This window comes from Petaurus breviceps, unplaced genomic scaffold (assembly GCF_028583685.1).
Source record: "Petaurus breviceps papuanus isolate PSGF00001 unplaced genomic scaffold, PetGlider_PUasm1.0 90633, whole genome shotgun sequence".
NCBI lineage: Eukaryota > Metazoa > Chordata > Mammalia > Diprotodontia > Petauridae > Petaurus > Petaurus breviceps.
In genome coordinates, this window is record NW_027187293.1 from 99695 (window position 1) to 125204 (window position 25510).

The 25510-nt window shown below is 33.9% G+C and overlaps 1 protein-coding gene across 1 annotated transcript in view; it reads left to right on the forward strand.

Moving 5' to 3' along the window:
* Positions 1-25510, forward strand: part of AKT3 (AKT serine/threonine kinase 3) — a 170228-nt gene that overhangs the window by 90794 nt on the left and 53924 nt on the right. The window contains exons 7-8 of the mRNA XM_069064467.1: positions 6980-7108; positions 20924-21138. Of these exons, the coding sequence (XP_068920568.1) occupies positions 6980-7108; positions 20924-21138 (344 nt within the window). The remainder of the gene's footprint in view (positions 1-6979; positions 7109-20923; positions 21139-25510) is intronic.

Genomic DNA, 25510 nt, shown 5'->3' on the forward strand with positions numbered 1-25510 from the left:
AAAATTGGGAAGAGAAATGAGAATGATGCAAGAAAATTATAAAATAAGAATCAACAATCTAACTGAAGAAAATAACACCTTAAAAAAATAGACTAACTCAGATGTCAAAAGAGGCTCAAAAAGGCAATGATGAGAAGAATGGCTTAAAAAGCTGAATTTGCCAGATGGAAAAAGAATCTCAAAAGCTCACTGAAGAGAATCATTCCTTCAGAATTAGATTGAAGCTAATAGAAGCTAGTGACTTTATGAAAATCAAGATACTTTTAAACAGATCCAAACAAATGAAAAAATAGAAGGCAATGAGAAATATCTCATTGGAAAAATCACTGACCTGGAAAATAGATCCAGGAGAGATCACTTAAAAATTATTGGACTACCTGAGAGCCATGATCAAAAAAAGAACCTAGAAATCATCCTTCAAGAAATTCTCAAGGAAAATTGCCCTGATGTTTTAGAACCAGAGGGCAAAATAGAGGTTGAAAGAATCCACTGAATACCTCCTGAAAAAGATCCCAAAAATAAAACTCCTAGGAATATTATAGCCAGGTTCTGGTGTTAACAGAACAAGGAGAAAATATTACAAGCAGCCAGGAAGAAACAATTTGAATACTGTGGAAACACAATCAGGATAACTCAGGATTTGGCAGCTTCTTCATGGAGGGATTTAAGGGCTTGGAATATGATATTCCAGAGGTCAAAGGAGCTGGGATTAAAACCAAGGATCACCTACCCAGCAAAATATGGTCATTCAGTGGAATAGAGGATTTTCAAGTATTCTTGCTGAAAAAACCAGAGTTGAATAGAAAATTTGACATTCAGATACAAGAAGCATGAGAAGGTAAACAGGGAAAAGAAATCATATGGAACTTACCAAATTTGAACTACTTATATTCCTACATGGAAAAATGATAATTGTACCTTACAAAACTTTTCTCAGTATGAGAAGAATAGTTGAAGGGAATAGAAATGTATATATGTTTATATATATATATATATATATATGTGTGTGTGTGTATACATGCATGTGTCTATATAGGAGGATATATGGGTATATCAATACATATATGAGTATGTGTATATGTGTACAGGTATACATAGACAAAGGGCACAGGACCATTTGAATAGGAAGGGATGATACTTAAAAGGTGAAATTGAGAGGTGACAGAGGAATATAATGAGAGGAGATGGGGAGACAGAATGGGGTAAATTATTTCATATAGAAGAGGCAAGGGAATACTGTAACAATGAAGGGGAAGAACAGGAAGGCAAAAGGGAATGAGTCAACCTTATTCTCATTGCATTTGGCTTAGGGAGGGAATGACATACACACTAAATAGGGTATCTCAACCTACAGGAGAGTAGAGGGGAAGAAGAAGACAGGGGGATAATGGAAGGGAGGGCAGCCTGCAGGGGGAGGGAAGTTGGAAGCACCTACTTTTGAAAAGGGAATCAAAGTAGAGAATAGAACAAGTGGGAGGTGGGATAGGATAGAGGGAAATATAGTCAGTCTTTCACTATATATCCACTATGGAAATGTTTTGCATAGCCACACATGTATAATTTATATTGAAATGCTTATCTTCCCAGTGAGGGTGGGTAACGAGGGAGGAAGGGAACAAATCTGAAATTTAAAGTTTTAAAATCAAATGTTTAAAAATATATATACTCTTATTAATATTATATTACATGTAACTGTGAAATGAGATATATAGGCACTGGGGCATAGAGATCCACCATGCCCTACTGGAAAGTTGGAGGGGAAGATAGGGCAGAGAGCAAATTCGGGGAGGGGATATTCAATGGGAGCACTGTTTTGGAGTGGTGGGTAGGGAAAAATGGGGAGAAAATTTGTAAATCAAAATCTTGTGGAAATGAATGATGTAAACTAAAAAATAAAAAAGAGAGAAAAAAGGAATTATAGTGATCTAGGTTTAAGTCTTACCTTTGACACATGGCAGCTCTGTGCCATTAGTTAAATATGCAAGTCACTTAGCCTTTCAATGAGCACAGAGGGGGCTATAAATCTGCATCAGTGGACAGTGTTTCTACACTTCAATTTTCCCACAGCAAAATGAAATAACAAGTCTATAGCTCACCACACAAAAATATATTAAATAATATGTGAAAATTTATCTGAAAATTCACAAGATATGCAATTAAATGTATACAAAATATCAGCATTTGAAAAACACAGAAAATAAAAATAGAGGAAATAATTCAGTATTTAATAAATGCACTTGGGAAAATTGGTTAGCAATTTGGCAGGAAATGGATTTAGACCTATAGCTTAAACTGTATACCTTAACTGAATTCCAGCCAGGTAATAGACTTTAAGTACTTTAAAAAGGTGTAAAAATGGAATAAGGGAGGGGAGATGACAGAGAAGGAATATGAAGAGGGCTTTTTCAGAGGAAGAACCATAAATGGTTAATCATCATTTGACTAAAGAGATATACACTTTGAGATACAACCTCATAGCTTTCAAATTGTCAAAAAATATTATTTAAAATCAGTGAAACTTAATGTCAGCAAGATTTGGGCAGATAGGTATACTCATCCACTTTTTTGTAGGATAGTGAACTGGTAGAATCATTCTGGAGAGCAGTCTGGAGATTGATAGCAATGAACAAGTAACCATACACTTTGATCCAATGATTCCATGTTGGAAATGTATATCCTGAAAGCATAATATAATGTGTATTTACCAAAAAAGAAATAACTTGAAGTATCCTAAATGTTCAACAATAAGGAAATGATTAATACTTTGTGGTACATTAATGTGGTATAATAATGTGGTTAATACAAAAAGTTTGAGAACTGTATTGAAATCTGGAAACACCTTTTTGAAATACTTCTAAAGAAAAAAAAAACAGAACCAGCAGAAAAGAATCCATACCAGCTACAGTGATATAAAGTAAAATGAATGAAAATGGATAAAGAATCCTGATATAGATTTCAGTATACACTGATTTAAAAAATTAGTGTGCTAATTTGTTCATTGAAATAATTTATATATAGTTACAAAGCAAATTTAATTCATTGCATTGTTCAGTATTGTTTATAATAATTGATTTTTAAAAGTTAACAGTGTCTAAGTATTTGCTTAAACCTTATTCTAACCACAATTATTGATTACACCATCAATAACTGTGAATAACCTATAGAAGAAAAGAAAATCTTAACAATAGCACTTTCATAAATTAGATAGTTCCATCAGAAGTCACAGGATTTATTTTTATAAGAAATTATAAAAAGTAACTTTGATCCAAAACTCACTGAAATTTATATTTGTGTTGATCATCTAATCTTTGGGGCCATGGCCATTGCTTGTCTGAAGATAATTCTAAGTTCTTTTTTTAGTTCTAACATTACTTGACTATATGGTGTTTATGTTTAGAGCTAACACCTATACTTTCGACCTTTATTGATTGCAGAAAGGGTTTTCAAGTCCTCAGAACATAAGTAGGGATGTCTGGGTCCCCAAAGCTGAGGCTCAGAGCATGGTTTCCTCTCCTCTCCCCTCTTTCCTAATTATAGCAGTCCTGGGACTCTTATCTTCTTTGCTGGAGTTGGCAGTATTTGTGGCTAAGAATTCAGACACTACAATTCTTTGATTTGTATTTATTTTCATAAATTTCCACCTTCTTACCAGATAGATATTTTACTGCTAAAATGAAGAGAGGGCTGAATGAGGGAAACCATTTATTGATATTGCTTTAGTAATGTTCTTCCCAAAATTTGTAGCTCTTAGGCTCAGATGATAGCAGTTGAATGATTAATCAGAATTTCAATAGACATCTACAATTTTTTGAATACAACAAGATCATGCCTAAAAATCCTGTGGGTTAGATGTACCAGTTAACTCCTTAGTAGGGTGCTCAAATGTATCATTGACATAATTTTTCTCTTTTATTTTCAATCTTATTATTTTCAATTCAGGTAGCAGCAAAAGCACAAACGTACAGATAAATGGCCTCTTTGTCCCAACATGATATGACAGTCAACAAAAAGAATGAAGGGAGGAGGAACAGACAAGAGAATATTTAAGAATAACTACCTCATGACTTTGTATTTAAACTCAGTAATAAAATCCAGTAGTACCCTACCCCAACTGATAACATCCATTATTATTGCTTGTAAAAGCTCTTAATGGCAAAGATTCCATCCCCATACCCCCTCAAAGAAAGCATAAATAATAAATCCCTAAATAAGGCTGATAGTTGAATATTGTCCTTATTTATAATGTAAAATCTTACCTCTTACAATCATGAGTCTGACCCAAAAACTGATATAGACAGTTGAAATAAGCATAAAAGCTACAGTGCCTTCTTTTAAGACAAAGTACAGTTACAGATTCACTTGAGATAGTGAGTTACACACAAATTGATAAAATTGATGACATATTCAAATTAATCTAAAAAAAAGTCTTTATGTCACTTTTACATAATAGATGTACTATTACACTCTTTGTTGTATTCAGTTGTGGACCAAGCATAATAAAAAGGAAGTTAGTTGAGGCAGCAAGGTGACACAGAGGATAAAGTACAGGGCCTAGAGTTGGGAACACAAGTTCAAATTAGCATCCCACTTCTTAGCTGGGCAGGTCCCATTACTTCTCTTTGCCTTTTCCTCATCTATAAAATGGGGATAGTAACACCACCAGGGTTGTTGTGAAAATCAAGTGAGGTAATGATTAAAAGGCTCTTAACAGTGATTTAAACATATTAAATACCACATAAATTTTATTCATTTATTTATTATGTATGGTTTCTGGTAAATTTACTCAAATGTACTTAAAATAGGCTTCATTTAACAAAAGCAAAAAACACCAAGACTTGGTCTTAAAAGACTAGAATAATGATCTTAAGCTAAGAAAATTAATAGAAAGAAAAGCAAAGACCTATACTTAAGCTCCAAAGATCCACTACAGAAGTGTAGGATGGGGAGATAGGATTAAAGAACAGTTCTTATGAAAACTCTGGGAGTTTTTGTAGACTACAAGTTCAGCAAAAGTTTAAGCAGTCTTCGACCTCACAAAAAGGAATAATGTTCCGCATGATGCATGTGTATCCTCATTGTACTCTGCCCCTTCTGGTTAGACCCTGTATCATCAAATACCACATTTTAGAAAGGACATTGATAAACTGACATAGGTCTAGAGTGGTGTGTGGCCAGGATTGTGATGGAAGACACCATCACGTGGTTCAATGAACTGGGGACATTTAGCCTGGAGAAGAGAAAACTTAGGGGACATCATAGACATCTTCAAGTATTTGAAAGACTATAGTATTTTAGAGGGATTCAAATTATATTAATTGGCTCTAGAAGTAGGAATAATCTGAATCTCAAAAATGAGAGTTATAGACAAGCAAATTTGGCTCAGGATAAGAGACAAATTCCCTAGCAATTAGATCTGTCAAAAAGTAGAATGAGCTGGATGACTCAAGAGTCAGCGTGTCCTCCATCATTGAATATATTATCTAGGACGTTGTAGAGGATGTTCTTATCCAGGTACAGGAAGGACTAGTTGTTGTCATCCTCTGTGCCTTGCATTCACTTCCTATATCCAATCTCTTGCCAAGACCTCTCATTTTCCCTTGTAACATCTTTAGATTATATCCCTTCCTCTCCTCCAACATTGCTATCAATTTTGTTGAGGACTTTATCTCATTGGACTATTGCAACAGCCTGCTGGTTAGTTTCCCAGCTACAAGTTTCTCATCACTTCAGTTCATTGTCCACTCGGCCATTAAAGTGAACTTCCGTAAGCTTATGTCTGAATATGTCACTTCTCCACACTCTTATCTTAGCCCTATGTCTGGCACATCGTTGATGCTTAATAAATATTTGTTTGTTGACTGACACATTGATTTTACAAGTAAATCATAGGGCAAATAGGTGGCTCGGGGGATAGAACACAGGGCCTAGAGTCAGGAAGGGTCCTCTTCATGAGTTTAAATCCAGCTTCAGACACATACTAGCTGGGTGACCCTGGGCAAGTCACTTAATATTGTTTGCTTTGGTTTCCTCATCTGTAAAATGAGCTGGAGAAGGAAATGGTAAACTACTTTAGTATTTTTGCCCCCACATCAGGTCACGAAGAGTTGGACACATCTGAAAAACAACAATAGCAAAAATCATAGGTTCAAAATATCAGGTTTTGTGAGCAGAAAGTCTTATGACTTGAATTGATTTTTTGATTGACTGACAATTGCATCTCTTACAGTAGTTAAATCTGTCAGCTCAATACCTAGGTATATTTTTACTAACAGGATCAAACTGATTTTTACTTGTTACTGTAGATTTTGCTCTGTATGTGTTTGTGTGTATACATGTATGTAAAATAAATGTGATCTGTATATGTGTGTGCATGTAATAAAAACTAAGCCAGAACTCTTCTTCTGTGTGTATATATGCCTACACACATTTATTTAGGAGTTTAAGCATGGGTACTGTCTCTCCATTTTTATATTTAATTAAGTGAAGAAAGTCATCAGAATTCTACTTTCCTTGCAGCATTAAGTTCAATTTGGATTTAAAGAAAAAACTACAAGGATCTTGATAAATAGTAGTGGATTCCTGTTTCCTATGGACATTTTTTTTTTAAAGAATTCTCATCTAACTAAGATGATTTAGGGAAAGTTGCTAAGTATGAAATAGGAAGGTTTATTAGATGACAGTCTTCTGTTATGCCTCTTTTAAAAGTGGCACTTGGTGGAGGAAACTCTTAGCCTTCCCAAGTTTCACAGTCCTGAGTTTTCACAACTTACATAAAAATAACTTTTAAAGCCACTGAGTCATTGCTTGTTTTAAAGGTCTATGATCACAGTTCCGAAATATTTAATATACTTTTTCACCGTATACAAAAGTAGGTATTGAAAACTTTAGCAAACTTTGGATACATTTTTCCCTCCCAGAAATATGTGTTGTTGAAAACCAGAGGTCAATTTTTAAGCTTTCTTTCTTTCCTAACACACAGTTGGAAAATTTGATGTTGGATAAAGATGGCCACATAAAAATTACGGATTTTGGACTTTGCAAAGAGGGGATTACAGATGCAGCTACAATGAAGACATTTTGTGGGACACCTGAGTACCTTGCACCTGAGGTAGGTTGTAGGAATTTAAAGGGAAAATTAATGTTATCACGATTATTTTATAACAAGAAATATTTAAGCTTTTTAAACAATGATGCTACAAATTTTTGGCAGGAATTAAAATCAAATAAAATTGTATTTCATTTCAGTTTGAAGTATTATTTTGGCCTGAGCAATTCCTAAATATTAATGTATGATATCCTTTTAGTAGCATGAGACTGATAATAGGCAAGTATACTAACAATTCCATAATGAAAATAAAGGTTTTTTTTACCCTTTTCATATTGTTTGTATCTTGGATCTTTCCACCATATTTTGAATCATTGCTCAAATATATCATATTTATGACTGATAAATTTTGATCATATAAAATTATATAACTTCTTCATTAAGATTGTTGTTTGTGGTTTCATAAACCTTATAATAAACTATACTTGAAAATGAAGAAATAATCATAAGCAACTCTACAACATAGGTGCTATAATAGTATTGTTAAAAACAATTTATGTCAACAAGGTATCTTCTTGGAATATATCAGAATCATATAAGATTCCCTAAAAGATGTAACAATAACTTTTTCTTTATTTACCCTCTAATTGTTAATATTAATCAAGACATAAAATAGTGAGAGGTATGTTGGCCAAAGGCATTTGCCGCTGTCATGGAGAAGATCCTGTTCAGAATTCAAGTGGAAAAGAAATTTCCTAAAGATGTTAAGGTCCTCTAGATGCTGTAGTCTATTGATGGCATAATGCTGATTATATCAAGCCTTAGAACACAAAGAACCATTTAAGTGAGATCCATAAACAGCCAAAAGAGTTTCTTCTACACTGGAAAAAAAAAAACAAGTAGATGAGGAATGCCTTTTTAGACTAAAATATGCAGTTGGATGGAGTTGGTCCCATCAGTACATATATCTTGGACAGACATTGCACATAGACAGTGAGTTGGGCCCAGAACTGAACAGAAGGAGGAGAGCAGGCTGGATTATCGCCTTTGAAAATTGTGTGGTATGTTTAATGACTTCAACTTTCTTCTTGAAACAAAGGCTCATTTGGAAAAAATAAGAGTATTCTTCTTGTGATGCTGCATGACTAAGTTCCATGGAATTACACATTCATTGAAAACATTGTTGAAGGTTACCCTAAGGGAAATGAAGAGGCATATTGTGAGGGTTAATAGGCTGCAACGCATTGCCAACCAAGAATAGTACAAGGGAAGCAACGTAAAGTATGTCTTAGTATAAATGACTAAGAATAAAAGATTAACTGGCTGTGTGTCAAAGGATAATCAATGAACAGCCCATATACTCCAATGGAATCCATGTAATGATAGAAGAACTAGAGGCTGCCCCTTAAGTTGAGGGGCAGTTATATTAGGATGCTAGAGACAGTCCTACATTATCCTAATTAAGAACCAGCCTCTGTGGGCATACATCTTTGGTGGGCTGCTGAGTTAAAAGCAATCCAAGGATACATATATGTATATGCTTTGCTTTATTTCCATACTGAAAGGAAGCATGACATTTTTATTGAGATAAAAAATTCAAAGGTTATGAAGAGACTGAACACCACTCATTTTGCAAAGGTAGGGTATAGTTCGTGTTTGTACAGTACAGCTAAGAACGGGGCAGTTGTTTTTCTTAACCAATCTAGTACCAATCCCAGCATATTAGTTAAACTTCCCTTTGAAGATTTATGGGAGCATATAGACGATATCCTCACAGAATAAGAGAACGTGGATAGATTTCTATCTGTTTCAGATGGTATACCTATGTTGAAACCCCAATCAACTGAAATATTCAGAATAAGAGAAAAAGTAAAAAAAAAAAGGTAAGAAGATAAATGAAGTACATTCAGTGCTAGCTATATTATTTTGTTTGATATTAAAGGAAATACCTGTTTAAACATTTACATAGAGCAGAGTGTGGTGGTTATGACTGTAACAGCCAGCCTCTGTTGCCTTGGGGCTTGAGGGGAGTGGATTGCTTGAATTTAGAGTTTTGAGCTTCTGTAGACTAGGCTAATTGGGTGTCCCCACTAAGTCTGGGACTAATATGACAAACCCTCAGAAAAGGGGTTAATATTTGTAAAAGTGCTTAGCGGAGTGCTTGTCACATCGTTTTTGTTCAATTGTGTATAAATCTTCATGACCCTTTTAAACCGTATCATACATGGGCTTTTCTCATCAAAGATACTGGAGTATTTTGCCATTTCCCCTTCTCCAATGGATTAATGCAAGCAGAGATTAAGTGAATTGACTAGAATTATACAGATAGTAAGTGTCTGGAGCCACTTTTGAACTCAGGTCTTCCTGACTTGAGACCCAGTGCTCTATCCACTGAGCCACCCACTTGCCTCCCACCTGGCACATAGTAGGTGCTAAATAAATGCTTATTCCCTGCTCTTCTCAACCCTAGTCAGAAACAAAAGAAGTCAAACCTTCCATGATGATTAGCATGGGGATGGGCCAAGATAAGGAGACCCAGAGTCTCAAAAACTAAAATTAAATAAAAATGAGAAATTATAATTAAAATCTACATAGTAATAAGGATACCATTGGACTGATCTTCAGGAAAATGAGGTGCTGGTTTATAGTATGCCACTATTCAGCAAAAAAAAAAAAAGTTGTAATTTAGAAATCAAGGAGTCATATGTTTTGTCTATGAATGTTTTCTAAAGGCTAAAGAAAATGGTAATTGTTAAATATCGGGATGCAACTGTGGTTACAAAATTGGTATGACTTATTAGTATCATTAGAACTCATTATTATATTTCCACAGGAACATTCTTGTTAATTAGAGGTACAATTTGCATTTAGAAAATTTTGAGTTTCCTAAAGTCAAGAACAAAAAAATTCAAGTAAAGGCATTTTAAATATGGTTAATTTCCAGTAATATCATGTGTGGAGACATCATAAACATTCCTCCCTGAAATATGAAATACACTAGAATTAGAACCTTAATTTCAGTTGATATATCAGCTAAAATTTCAGAAAACACTATTCCCTGTTAAATCAGGTACAATATCATGTTTTTTAGGATACTGTTGTTTTAGGAAACGTAAGGGAAAAACAAGTTATTTGTTTCTCCAGAATTCATTTGTCTGTGCTATACATTTGCCATATTTAGCAAAACAGAATTAGTATGTCATAATTAGGGGAAAATATTTCTAAAAGAGATAATTAATCTCATTTCAGAAACAGATGATCTCCTAAGAAACCAAGATATTGTTTCCTATGCAAATGTACCCAAGAACAAAAACCAAGAATACCAGTTAAGAAGACTCTAGTTATTTTAAAATGGGCTTTCTGTTAAAAAAGAATTACGAATTGCTCTTTTATTAAGAACATTTTGTTTCTTATTTTTAAATACGTATATACTTTGTAAGATCATTTTACAGAATTAACATTATTAAAATGAGATCACCTCCTGAAAGATTAGAAATCAAGATGCACAACTTATAGTGTCAGCTGGTTATCTTTAGAGGAAAGTGATGAACACCATTACTTAGGCTCTTGTTTAAGGTTGCTGATGCTTAAAATAACTAATTTTTCATAACATTTTAATATGGACAATGGTAGTGAATAAAACGCTGCTTTGATACTTAATCTTTTTTTTTTTTTGCTGCCTTTTGGAGGAGGGAAGGCAGGGCAATTAGGGTTAAATGACTTGTCCAAGGTCACACAGCTATATTTTTGTGTGTGTTACATGTCTGAGGCTGGATTTGAACTCGGGTCCTCCTGACTCCCGGGCCTGTGCTCTATTCACTGCACCGCCTAGCCACCACCTACTTTGCTACTTTTTAATGAGATAGGAGTTGCCCTCGGTTCTTGAAGGTTATGTGTGCAGAGTACTAGCTTTCAGAAGTCCTTCCGTACTGCTGAGACAACAGATATGTGTCCAGTGATGTTTTTATCCACGGTGTTTCATGAAGATTGTTTGTCTCATGGTTTATATGTTGAGGGAGAATATATTTTACCTTCAGTATTCCACAGATCTTTGAATTTTTTTAATATTTGTCATACACATCACTTATATAAATCTTATGGTAGCTTAGAACATAAATATTTTGCTTTTTTGAAAAAGAAATGAAAGTTTAAATCAAGAATCTGTTAAGATTATATCTATAACATCTACCCTTTATGTTTTCCCCGATGATATCTCCTACTCTCTCTAAATCTATATCTCTATTTAGGTCATTTCTTTCAGGTTCATCTGGGCCCTGAAAATATCAAATATGTTATTTTCAGTGCTTAGTAGTCATAAGAATAGTAATCTTGTTTTAGACCAGAAATATTTTCACATGAATACGTACCATTAACTCCATCAGAATGAACTTTTCTAACCATTTCCCATTCTCATAGAACGGTATAATTTCATAAAATAAACCTCTTGTTGCAACCTACTTTTTGCGTACCTGTATGATACCTTGACATTGTTATGGCATAGCCAAATGCTGTAAATGCAAAATAATTAATGGAAAGACAAGATTATTCAAAACCTTTGTGTATATTTTGTCTTTAAGGTAAAACATGCAGTTCAAATTTCATGTAGCCAAGAATGTTTAGTTGGGTTCAATTGAAAAAGAATCTTTAGAAGAATAATTTACATTTTACTTAGATTCTTTGCATTAAATTTTTAATTCCACTTACATTTGAAAGTAATTGTAGCTGGGTACAAAGATAAACATAATTAGTTTGTGTGTGCCATTCATTAAAACTAAAATGTTAGAATGCCACTGTATCCTATTTTACTTGGATAACATCATTTGATGAAGGCCAGGGTCTCTTTGGTTTGGAAAGTTGACCTTTTGTTTCAAAATTATGTTTTTAAGGGATTGTAAAGATAGCCTTGGCAAATATATAAATAAATATTATATTTAACCTACTAACATTTTCAAATGCATTAGTGGTAAGAATTTAGAAAAGCTATTGTGTTCAAATTTCTCATATTTGCAAGGATTAAATTCAATCTGAAATAAAATTGACCCCACAAATACATTTTTGCAATGAATATTGTATTTTCTCACCCAAAAAGTTATGGAATAAAGTAGAAATAACATATAAACTCTTGCTGTTAAATTTTACTATTTGGTATGGCTCTCATTGAATCTACACTGTTTTATGCGGTGCTAATTATTTAGAGTCTCAGCTTTGGTCTTGAGTTAGCAGTACCTGATCAACTTTCCAACTGTAAAACAGTTTGAAAATCAAATGTAGCTTACATGCAAGACCCAACAAAATTAAAAGTGTTAAGTACGTTTTGGCAGTTCACTTTTATTATGCCCAGTCCTCAAATGTACCAGCAGATAATCATCTGAATGTTAGTTATTTTTCACATGCTTATGTGATCACACAAAAAGTACATGCTAAAAAGAAGCAGATGGTGACAGATGGGGAAGGTTGAATAAGGTGGTTTTGGAAACCTAGAGAAATGCACTTCTGTAATCGTGTCAAAATAAAAATTATTTGATAGTCAAGTTAGAACTAACAGAAAGACATTACAAAAATGATTCAATTGTAAGGAAATGTATTTTAGCAAGGTTCAGCTGGTATTTAGAAAAATGTCTACGGTTGTTTTTCATCCAAGTATAAAATATGATTTTTTATTCTAGTAACGAAGGACATTATTTTGATGCATTTTTCTTACTTTTCTAAACACCTCTGGAAAGTACATTTACCTTTAATTTTACCCAGCCATTTTGGTGACCTACTTATATAATACCTTACTTTTGACCCACTTTTATGCAAAAAAACCCTGAACTTATGACATCAGATTGTTTTAATAACTTTTATTTCCAATTAAGTAGAAATGTTTTCTCAAATATAGTGTAATGCTACATGGCAAAATATAAATAATGAAATAAAAATTTTGGAAATTAATAAATTTTTTAAATATTCAAATCCAGTGCTAGTAACTCAAATATTCATTATGATTAGGAAGAGGTAGAAGCAAATTAAGGGTAAGTAGGGGTTGTGTTGTTGTTGTTTTTTTTAAGTAAGTAATTTGATATCATATGTAGCAAATGTGATTAATTGTTTTGTTTTTCCTCCCTTTGGAGGGTGAAATTATATTCTACTTACAGTAAATGACACAGTGTGTCTGTCATTCCAAAGTGTAAATAGCTCCTAATCAGCATTTTGTTTCTGAGCCTTTTTTAAGGCTTCTGAAACTGAAGCCAAAAAGAAAGTACATTGACATCCGTAACCCAGAGGAAGAACTATCAGCAGAAATAATTGTGTGGTGACAAGCATAACATTTTACACTGTCTTCCTTGAGTCCATAAGAAACAGTGGAACTATTGTCTTAAGGTTATAGTTATATTGTTGCAATTTCCAAGCTTTTTGTGAAAAGAAAAATCTCCAGCATGACTGGCCTAAGTAGACCCTTAATAAATGCTTGTTGACTGACTCATACCAAGTCAACAGGTCATCAAACATTTATTAAGTTTCTCTTTTATGGCAAGCCCCATGCCAAGTCCTAGGCAACACTTACATAACATACACACATAAACCTTTCTTCTATACTTACAAAAAGCTTTTTATACACACACCCTCAAGAAAGTATCCAAATTTTTCTAAGAATTTTCATTGATTGGCACTGATTTAAGCAGCATTTGTTTTCTTGAATGCGCTTTTCAGATATTAATTTTCATGATGCTTTGTTCTCCGGTTTGGGGAAAGTAAGAGAAAGGATCACAGCTACCTTTTTAGTAGAGATAAAGTTTCTATTTTGAATTCATATTTAAGAATATTCACACAGCCATTATGAGTGAAAATTTAGGTGAAAATATTTAATGCTCCATTTTCTTTGCCAAACTACTGTGTAATATATCTGGATCATCCTAAACCACTGCCTTGTCTTTAGCTCTGGTTCAAATATGAACTAAAATACTTGTGTCCTTACTCCAGAAGCAGCTATAAGACTGTTTCCTTGATTGATGTGCTTGCTCCCTTGGCTGTAGCAACATCTCAGTGCTCTTGCTCGGACAACTTTGCGATTCTGTAAATTCCATGTGAAGTTTAAATAAGGGCTTTCTGAAGCCAGAAAACTCAAAGCCAAATCACCACTACCTCTTCTGGGCATTTCTGCAGTTATTCCTCACTGATTTCCATTAAGGCACATCTCACAAAAGCCACAAAGAATTCCCTGTTTAAGATGTTTGCAAAGACTGAGCTAGTTGTGGCACCACAGTAGCCTGTGCACAATGGAATTGTAGGAAACAAGGGGGTACATGCCTTTTAAAAGTCATTTCATTGATAAGATTGCATCTGCATCCATTTGAATATTTTCTCTTCAAATATTTTTCCTGTTTGAACTGCAGTTTGCTTCTTAAGTATAGTGCCCTTAAAGTATATGTGTTTGTATGTATACGTATGTATGTGTTAAGGGTGAGCACTACAACTTAGTACATTCTAATTCATAGCAAATGGAATTTGCATTTTCAGTCTCAAGAATTTTTATAGCACTTTAGAATTGTACAGGAAAAAATTAAAATTAAAGTACAAAAAGTCATGATGTTTAATGATGCATCTTGAAGGAAAAAAAGAATAATTCTCTGTATTGTAAAGAAGTTCAGCCTCATGTAACTAAATATTTTTTTTTCAAGTTGAATTGGAAAATTCTTAATGGTCATAGTTTTTGGCAAGCAAATATCTTTGATGATAAAAGTACATGATGGACTTATGAGATAATATAAAAGGGTATGTTAGTCACCTGAAATACAAGGTTAATAGGCAACATTTTAAAAATGAATTAACAGTAATTTGGTGCATCTAAGTTCGCAGTTTACTTTCACAACATAGGTGTGCAGACAGTTTGTTTAGATGTTTAATTTTTCCCCCCATCTGTTCTGTCAAAATTATTGATTGAGCAGTAAGCCACTCCAGGGCATGCTTTACCTCCTTATAATTGCATGCCTTAGGTACAGTTGTGTGGCCCTGTGAGCCAGCTAAAAGAGATGTTTCTTCAGCTACCCAATAATTCCCAATTGGAATAAGAATGATTTATTCATTCATGATGTGAGTTAAAGATTTTTTTTTAAGTTCCTTTAGTTAAATTCATGTACTAGAAATGTCACTTCCCCATATCCTTTTGGAACATGGGGCCTCCTGTCTCTAGGTCACAATTTAAAATATAAAAAATATTTTAAAAGTTTGAAAAAAAAGCAAAGGCTGTGCAATAGACATTTAAAGTGGACTTAAAAAAAACAATTCTATTTATCTACACCCTTTAATAGAAGGAAGTCTCTGCATCAGATAGTTCTCTGTAATAGCTTACCATCTCTACCCTTGACCTCTCTGAAACTTATATCTCCCTATGAATGAAATGGCAGAATGAAACAACTTCTGGCTCTTAGCAAAAGTTAAAAGGAGTAAAATTTTGCTTCTATTAATAAATCAATCATTAAACATTTATTAAGTACTTGTTACATGCCCAGCATTGTGCTATGTTTTGGGGATACAGAGACAAAAATGAAACAAGGCTTGCTCTTGAAGAGCATATCAGAGAGAGAAAACATATATTTAAATAAGAGGGTGCAGAATCTGTACCCAATTAGAGCAAAGTAAATTGGGCGGATCAGAAAGGGCTTCATGTAGAAGGTATATGTTAGTTAGTACTCTTGTGTTTTTTATGTAACTTAACTGTACTATCACAGAAAGGGTGTGTATTTCTTCATTTTCTTCAATTACTTTCTTTTTCTTCTCTCATTTATTCCTATCTTGGAATCTGGCTAACTATAGTTATTTGGTAAAGGTTTATATATATATATATATATTTGGCTGTTGAAGACTTTTGTATGAGGGGGAGTCAGTAAGTAGGATTACTTGTTTCATAGACACTACTTATATGTAATCAGAATTGAGACAAAGCCTTGGTTTGTCCTAGGTTAAGTTTTGAAAGTTGTATTACCCTGCATTTCAAACTTGTGCAGATAACTATTGTCCACTAGATATTTTGAGCCTTCACTGTAACACGTACAATTTTATTTAACATAAAATATTAACATACCATTAAAGAAATTCTGGCCTTAATAATGGTTAACGGCATGGTTAATAGTACTTTGGCTTTGGACTCAGGAAGACCTGGGTTCATGCCCTGCCTTTTCATTTACTAACCCTCTGACTGAGGTCATTTAACCTCTCAGTTCCCGTAAACAATTCTTTTTTTTTTTTTTTGTAGGGTGGAAAGCAGGGCAATAGGGGATAAGTCACCTAGGTCACTCAGCTAGTATGTATTAAGTGTCTGAGGCCGGATTTGACTCAGGTCCTCCTGACTCCAGGGCCTGGTGCTGTATTCACTGGGCGACATAGTCGCCCCTAAACAATTCTTTAATCTTACAAATTGCACCTAGGTTGTGAATCTTTTTCTATGTTAGTGTTTTCTACACCAGTAAAATCACACATCTGGAAAACAACGTATTTAGTTATAATAACCACAGAAACTTAACATTTATATAGAACTTTAAAATGTGCGTTTGTTTTGCTCGTATTCTATCATTTAATCCTCAATAACCCTGTCAAGTAGATGCTATTGTTATTGCCAATTTACAGATGAGGAAACCGAGGCTGAGAGCGGTTAAGTGATTTGCTCAGGGTCAGGTCACACAACTACTAAGTATCTGAGGGAACATTTGACTCAGGTCTTCCCTTGGACTATTGTAATTTGAAATATAAGGTGAAAAAGATACCTATAAAGTGGAAAATACACATGGATTTAAAACTTAATTTAAAATTTTATGTTAAAGCTTTGTAACAATGAGTTTTGCAGTCAGATTATTAGTATCAGGATTTTACCTGAATTTTCTATGCTATTCGATCTTAAATTGATGCCTAATCCTGTTATAGAAGTGATTAAAGGCTCTTGAAGAATGTGCCACAAAAGCACAAGATCCAGAAGATCCCACAAAGTTGTGAAAGGCTATAAATGGGCCCCTTGATGGGTTGTATGCCTTTATCCTTTGACCAGCCTCAGACTAACTACATTTAGAAATTGGCCAATAGGTGACTATTTTTTTCTAAGACAAAAGCTCATAAAGATCATATACCAGATTAAGGGGGTTATGATTCACATTGGTGAAGGAAGTACCATTGCCAATAAAATCACAAATCCTTTGAAGTTTTTAAGTAAGTTTTAAGAAGCATATTTTGACCCATAGAATTTTCATGTCAGTACAGTAAATTTTATTCATTGGAATTCTACTGTATGTTTAAATATTTTTCACTTTTGTGTTTACATCATTTGTTACCACTGAGTTTAAACAAGTCCTCATAACAATCACGAAATAGTCACTATTGAACCTTTTTGATGAGAAAAATCACCAAGATCAGAAAGAAAGGAGTCAGATACTTAACATCATTCACAAAGAAAGTTTAGTATAATTTTGAGAAAGGGGATACAATTAATGGAAGGAAGGAAAAGCTATCTTTAAAGGATATAGTCTTGAACACAATGTGTTGTCTCATAATAGAGTATTAAGGAGGGAGAAGAAGAAAGTAAACTCGTTGGATGAGCAGTCAAGGCTTATTCCGGAACATATTCCTGTGAATAGAAATTTGTTTTTATCATTTCTTTTTTGGGATCATCCAGGCTGTCATTTTTTTTAGATAAGTAAGGAATATGACTGTATGGGTGTGAGATTGAACAGAAATCTTTCTTATCTTAAAGACATGAATTGACAGAATCCTTCGTTAGAGACTGCTCTATGCTCAGGTGTTGTTTTTTTCCCCCTTAATAATCTGTATAACTTGAGTTGGCATATAAAGCCAACAAAGAGCGCATATTTTCCTCAGAATGAAGTAATATTTTAAAGACTTATACATGTAGTTATATATGTGATGTATATATATGTATGTACATATATATATAAATAATATTACACATCAGTTAAAGATTGCATGTTTAGAAGGAAACATTTTTATTTTGGGAATTGGTATTCATTTTACAAAGCTGTATAAAATCTATTTTACTTTAATTTGAAACAGATTTTTCTACAATGCACTTTAATTTTTTCATTTGCTTATTTCTCTTCAAAAATAAAACCTTTTTTATGCAGTCACTTTCCCTTCTGGCTGTAAACCAGGTATTTAAACAAAAATAAAGGGTTGCCAGTTTTGCCAGCTGGGGATGAGAACCCGGCTGGTGATATGCGGGTTCGGGAGGCAGTTAATCCAGCTTTTATGCTTTTTATGGTTTTATGAAAAAAGAGGTTAAAAACCACATTTGGCTCTTTTTTTTGGGATCACTGTTTTGTTGCTATTGTGGGAATGCAGTAAAAGGTTTGCTGAGACCTAACATTTTTTTGTTGTTATTAGGTGAAATCCTGTATAAATTAGATAAATATCCCACATGCAGTATGCCCTTCTTATTGGCCATAAGTTATTCCCTTATGTAGTAATCAAAAATCTGGGCCATTTAAAAGTTATACCTGGACAACTTATTCCAACTTAAATATATGAAAAAAGACCTCTTACTCCTTAAAAAAAATTTTTTTCAACTTTTACCCATGAGTTTTATTTCATGAAAGTGAAAATAAATTCTTAGCACTTGAAATGGTTTTATTTCCTCCAAAAGTAAAAAATTTAATTTGGAGTGTGACACCTCCCATATAATTTCTTGCTTAGATTATAAACTACCAAAGGTTTTACTATCAAAGAGGAGGTATTGTATTCCACTTTCATTAATATAATGATTAATGTTTCACCTAATTCTCTTTTTTTCCTCATCCACCAAAACAAAAGAATTGCTTTCAGAATTTCTTAGATTCTGCCTAATTGAAATCTTGACTTTTTCTTTTAAAAAGAATATATTTTTAGGCAGTAAGGTTTCTAATGTGTGTATGTGTGTATAAAATGAATCTAATAATTAGCATAGCAACCAGTCAGTAAATACACATTTTATGGATTCATTTTAAATTCTTACCTTTGTCCTTAAAAGTCCTCAAGTACTGGATGGCTCTTTGGCCTCTAGATTTTTAGTATAAAGTAGATAATTACTTTGTAATTTCAGACTTACTTATCCTTTGAACCCAGATTTCTTCTTTGAATGGCATTCTAGCCCAGGGGTGGGAAACTGTGGCCTTCTAGGTCCTTGGGTGTGGCCCTTTGACCGAGTCCAAGTTTTATAAAACAAATTATTTTATTAAAGGGATTTGTTCTGTGAAGTTTGGATTCAAAGAGTCGCACTTGAGGATTGAGAGGGCCACATGTGACCTCAAAGCCACAGGTTCCCCACTCTTGCTCCAGCCCCTATTCTTTTTTCCTAATGCCACTAGCCACCAGAAACTGGAAAGAACATTGGAATTGGAGTCAGAGGACCTGGGTTTGAAATCTCACTCTGCTACATATTATAAAAGAATTTGGGCAAGTTATACTACCCCTTTGGGCCTCAGGTTTTCCTCATCAGTGAAATGAGTGGGTTGAAATAGATAAACTCTAAGTTGCCTTGGAGCTCTAGGTTTAGCCTGTAACCATTTTAATGTGTTAGCTAAGACTCCTAAAATTATTAAAAAGAATAAAAGAAAATGAAAACACCTTAAAAAGTAAAATTTCTGTTGATTTGGAAAACAAAAATTTGAACTATGAGCAGAGTATATTAGTCCATCCTATAGATAACTGCTGACCATCTTCGAAATCAGCTTAGAATTTCTTTTAAAAAATTAATTTCCATATAATGTCTTAGATCTGGGTTTTCTTTTCCTTTCTTTTTCATGCAGTCATTCTTTGCTCTTTTTCCTTCACAATATCTGTTGGTATAAGAGCTTTCTCCTTCTGGAAAATCTCTGGAAATTTTATCTGGATATCTCTGGAATATAGCTGAAAATTTTCTTTCTAAGAGAGACAATATTTATACGCAATAATAAGACCATGTCTGAAAATAAAGATGTAGCACTGACTTCCACCATTTCCTTCTTTATCAGATATTTACAGAAAGGGATTTCTGAATTGTATAGAAAATCTGGGTATCTGTTTTCTGTCTGGTTTCCCATGTCCATATCACATAAAACACTGAGATCCAAAAGGCTGCGTTACATTAAATTAATATCGTTTTTCCTGACTTATTCAAAGTAGTAAAATTTCTTTTTAAACCTATTTTTCATGTACAGTTAGATACTTTAAATGTCATTTATCATATAAAAAGAATGAAGTTCAGTGGATATTATATGCATGTAATATATCTGTGTTAATATAATAGAGCTCTAGGCATTAACGTTTTCTTATAAGTCAAAAAATGAAATTATCTGATTCTATTATTTTCAAAGATTTTCCTTAAAACTTTTAGCTATTTAGGACCTCAAAAAGTTTTAAAAATTCATACAAAGGCAGTGAGTATGTCTGTGTTCTTTCTTACACTTGTTTTCTAGGCCCTGCAAGTGAAATCAACTTATTTCAGTTTTCTTCATCTTTTAGCAGGCAGGAAGTTTCTTGAATTTCAGTAGGTAATTAAGGCCTATTAGAAGTACTTAATCAGTATGCCCTGACACCTAATCTGTGATTTGAGATTTAGCAGAAAGGTAACCAGAAAGTACAAGTAGCTAAACCCATATTCCATGTTGATTCATTGGTATTCTTATGTTTGATTTACTTGGCATACTATATTGTTATTTTTTGCCTTTTTGGGTGGGTGTCCATTAATAGTTTCTGGATGCAAAAACATGTCTTATAAAAGTCAAATATTTGGTATAATAAAGAGCTATGGTACATATGACAGAATTTCAGAACTGCTTACCTCTTCATGAAAGTGGCATAATATGTTAGAATAAAAACACGTTTCACCCAAAGTACTTAAAATGCAATGTTTAATTCTTTTTGTCATTTCTCTTTTAGGTATTAGAAGATAATGACTATGGCCGAGCAGTGGACTGGTGGGGTTTGGGGGTTGTCATGTATGAAATGATGTGTGGGAGATTACCATTCTACAACCAGGATCATGAGAAACTTTTTGAGCTAATACTAATGGAGGATATTAAATTTCCTCGAACTCTTTCTTCTGATGCAAAATCCTTACTTTCAGGACTCTTAATAAAAGATCCAAATAAACGGTAAGGCTCAAATAATGCTGATTGAAAATATATCCTTAAAAAGCTTTTCCACTGGGGTACCTTTTGAAAAATCTGCCAGATAGTACTTTTTTCTTTAACATCTCAGTCTAGAACATTTTTTTTTACCAAAGTCTTAGATTTCCTTAGTCTCCCCCATATCAGCAACACAAAGCATACTGTGCAACAGTATTCAGAAGAGCTATGTGACACCTATTTTGCTGTCCATCTCACTTAATGTTCCTTAATTGTCCTCATTATTTGATTTCTTTTATGCCAGACTAGAATATAGATTTCCTGTATTCTTTCTACTTCTGTGCTTCCTTCTTTTAGAAGTGTCATCTATAATAAGATAATTCATCAATAACTTCCTCCTTCAGATGATTGATAGAACAGATAATTAGAATATTTGATAAGCATTTTAATGTATATTTATGCATAATTATATCTATAGTTCATATATTTAATCAACAGTTACTAAGTGCTTACTATGTGCTGGCCACTGTGCTCCACACACTGGAGCTAAAGAGATAAAAGCAAGGTAGCCCCTCCCTCAAGAAGCCTGCATTATGTTGGAAGGAGGAAGGCGAACAGGTGCATATGTATATGCATGCACACATGTAATGTATATACACATACATAAATACACCCATGTACATATACACACATACCTCACCACAGTACTAGCAACTAGACCAGGGATTCATAACTTTTTTTATGGTATTGGATCCTTTTGACAATCTGATGAAGCCAATAGATCCCTTCTCAGAATCATATTTTTTAATGTAAAAATAAAATATATATCATTTTAAAGGAAGCCAAGTATATACTGAAGTATTAGAAAAATATTTTTTTGAAAACTAGTTCATGGAAACCAGGTTAAGACACTCTGAAACTGGAGGTAACATAGGCTTCTTGTAGTAGGTGGCTCTTGAGCTGACCCTTGATGGAATCTAGGAATTCTTCAAGACAAAGTGAGGAAAGAACGTAGTCCAGACATGATGGCCAGTCTGCAAAAGCAGGAGATGAAATGTATGCAGAGAAAAATAGATCATTTCAACTGACTTGTATGTGAGACAAAAGCCTGATAGCGTAAATTGGAATCCAATTGTGCAAGACTTAAAAAACTCTACCACAAGAGTTTATATTTTGTATTCCTAGAGGAAAAGGAGCCAGTGGAGCTCTTTGACTTGGTGTTTGATGTGGTCACCATGCTTTCAGAATTTCATTTTGGCTGTTGTGTGGAGGATAGAGTGAAGAGGAGAAAGAAAGTGGGGTGGTGGTGGTGAGGGATGGAACTAGACAAGTAAGGGTGGAGAGGAGACAGATGCAAGGGATGCTGGGGAGATGGAATGTGCAAAACTTTGCACCTGGTTATGGAAGATAAGAGAGAACAAGCAGACAAAGATGATTCCTGGGTTGCATCCCTGAGTTATCAGAAGAATACTGTGTGATGCCCTTAGTAGAATCATAGAAGTTAGGAAGAGGTAAGTGAAGTTTTGGGGAAAATAATAAAAATAGCTAGCATTACATAGTGCCTTAAGTGCAAACCACTTTACAAATATCTCATTTGATTTTATAACCCTTGAAAGTAGGTACTATTATTACCCCCCACCCCCTATTTTACAGCTAAGGAAACTGATGTAAAGGTTAAGTTTCTTGCTCAGGGTCACACATCTAATAAGTCTCTTGAGTCAGGATTTAAACTGAGGTCTTCATGACTCTTCACTGTACCACCTATCTGCTTATAAAGAGTTTGGGGTGGGGGGAAAATTATTTGTTCCCTTTATACTATTGAAATAATACTTTTATTTTTCTGACTTTCTGGTAAATTCTTTTATTTTCATCAGGTTTATAGAGCATCATTATATTCTTATTCTTTAAGATAAGAACTCGTATTTTATGACAATATGGAAATTTTATTTATTATTATTTTTTATTCTAAACTGATTTTATCCTCAAAGTTCTACTTTGATCAGAACATGTTTCACAGATTTTATTCCTTTGAATAAAAATGAAAAATATTTCAGGCATACCATAGATGTTAGAAAATACCTAGGGGCGGCCAGGTAGCACAGCGAGTAAGAGCACCGGCTCCAGTGTTGAGAAGACCTGGAGATCGAATCCCAGGCTCAGACACTTAGCACCCACCCAGAAACACCTGGCCGTGTAACCTTGAGCAAGTTACTTAACCCCGATTGCTTAAAAAAAAAAATACCTAAAAAGGGCTGCATTGTTCTTTCAAATAAGTGTCAGAAAATGTACTCATGATTTTGACTTGACTTCCTGTGCTTATTCCACCAATGCTTAGAGAGCATCCATTAGTGTCATGAACTAGAAGGAGTCTTGGACTTAAAATCAGAAACCTACACACTGCCATTTATAAGCCTTATGATCTGGGGCCAATCACTTTTGGAGTCTCAGTTCTTCATCTGTAAAATAAAAGTTTCTGCCCTAACAGTCTCACTGGGTTAATTTCAGATGAGATCGTATTCATATATTTTGCAACCATAAATCTTAAGTAACTTTAAATGCACATTACTAATCCTTTGAAAATCAGTGCCTATTCTTAAAAGTTGAAAATAATGGAAAGGCCTCTTGAGAGGAATTTTATAGTTCAGTCTTCTTGTACAGCTAACTTCTCTCCAGATTTCAATACAAACTTAATCTAATATAAACTTAAAGTATTTTAAGCCTTCTGTCTAAACAATTCATTCATAGGTTGGCATAAGCTCATTAGTCTATAGCATCTGCCCTACATATTGATGGATATATATGTACACAGATATACACACACATATACATATACATGTATAATTTTAGGATATTTTATTTATAGTATTTTATGTGTGTCAAATCGTTCTTAGTTTGGCCATTGGCCACCATGTACATATGTGTGTATGTATTTCTATACGTTTTCTTTTAGACACAACCTAGCCCTAGATGTGTCCTTTTTATCTTGCATATTTGCATTGTCTCACAGCATTGAAGACCTTTTAAATGGAGAGACATAGAATCTTAGATTTAGAGTAGGAAGGAACTTTAGAGGTCATCTGGTCATGGCAGTCTACCTGTTTTGCAGATGAACAGTCTGAAGCCCAGAGACATTAAATGTTTTACTAATGGTCACGTTGGTATTGAGCTAGGCTAAGCACCCTGGTACTCTCTTCCAAAACCAGTCAGCTTTTCACTATACTCCACTACCTCCTATCTGGAGGAAAGGGACACTGACACTTTGGTTGATCTTTGAAGCCAATAACACAAGGGAATCTCTTTTAAGATTTCTATAATTATAGATTCAGGATCTGAAACTATTGATGTTTTTTTAATTGTAACTCTTTTTTACTGTGTCACAAAACCACAGAGATAGAATACTGTAAAAATGATTGGTACATGTGTTTTTCTCATTGAAATAGAGACCTCTTAAAAGAAAAGTCATGATTCCATGTAAATATAATATATACTATAAAGAAGGGGGGAAATATGGCTTCTGAGATGTTCCTAACTGTTGTGAATAGATAGTTGAGAATTTGGTTTGGAATACAGATCATGGGATCTGTAATTTATGGATACTAAAAAGAGATAAAATTTGTTAGAATTGAATACTACAGATCAAAATGGCCCCCTCTTTTGAGGGGTCCACACCTGTGATTTTGTCAGTGTTTGACTTTCTCTGTGGGGGGAAATTCCTCTCAGAAGTACTGTTAAGCAACTTCTCTGTATCATTAGCCAGCATGTTCTTTGTGTCCCTGAGAAGTGAAAAGGCTTGTCCAAGGTTATGTAGCCAACATGGGTAGAGGAAAGCTTTAAACTTTAAACTGTATACTTTAACTAGGGCTTCCTGAAGCCAGCTCTCCAGCTACTGTCCTATACTGCCCTTCCTTGTCAATAACTAATCAGAAGTTTGCAAAGCACTTTACATATGTTATCTCATGGGACTCATTACAGTATTATGAGATAGATACAGTTATGCCCCTTTTACAGATGAAGAAACCGAGGCACAGAGAAGTTAAGTGGTTTGCTCAGGTTCAGAAAAGTAGTATCTGAAGCATAATTCAAATTCATGCTTTTCTGATTCCAACTCCAAACTTATGTACTGTGCCACCTAATTGATCACTATTAATTATTTATATTAATTGACTTGCAGGTCTGATATAACACTTTTGAGTCATTTGGTGACTACAATGAAGGCAATTATCAATACACAAATTTGGTGTGGTTTAATACTATGAGGGCATTTGATATTAAATATTTTTACTTTCCTACTTCTCAAGTAGGGTATATTCTTAGATGGTGCATAGATGTGTTTGATCTTATGTTAAGGAATGGAAAATTCATTGACACAGGATATCTTATAAGGTGACTTAAGAAAATT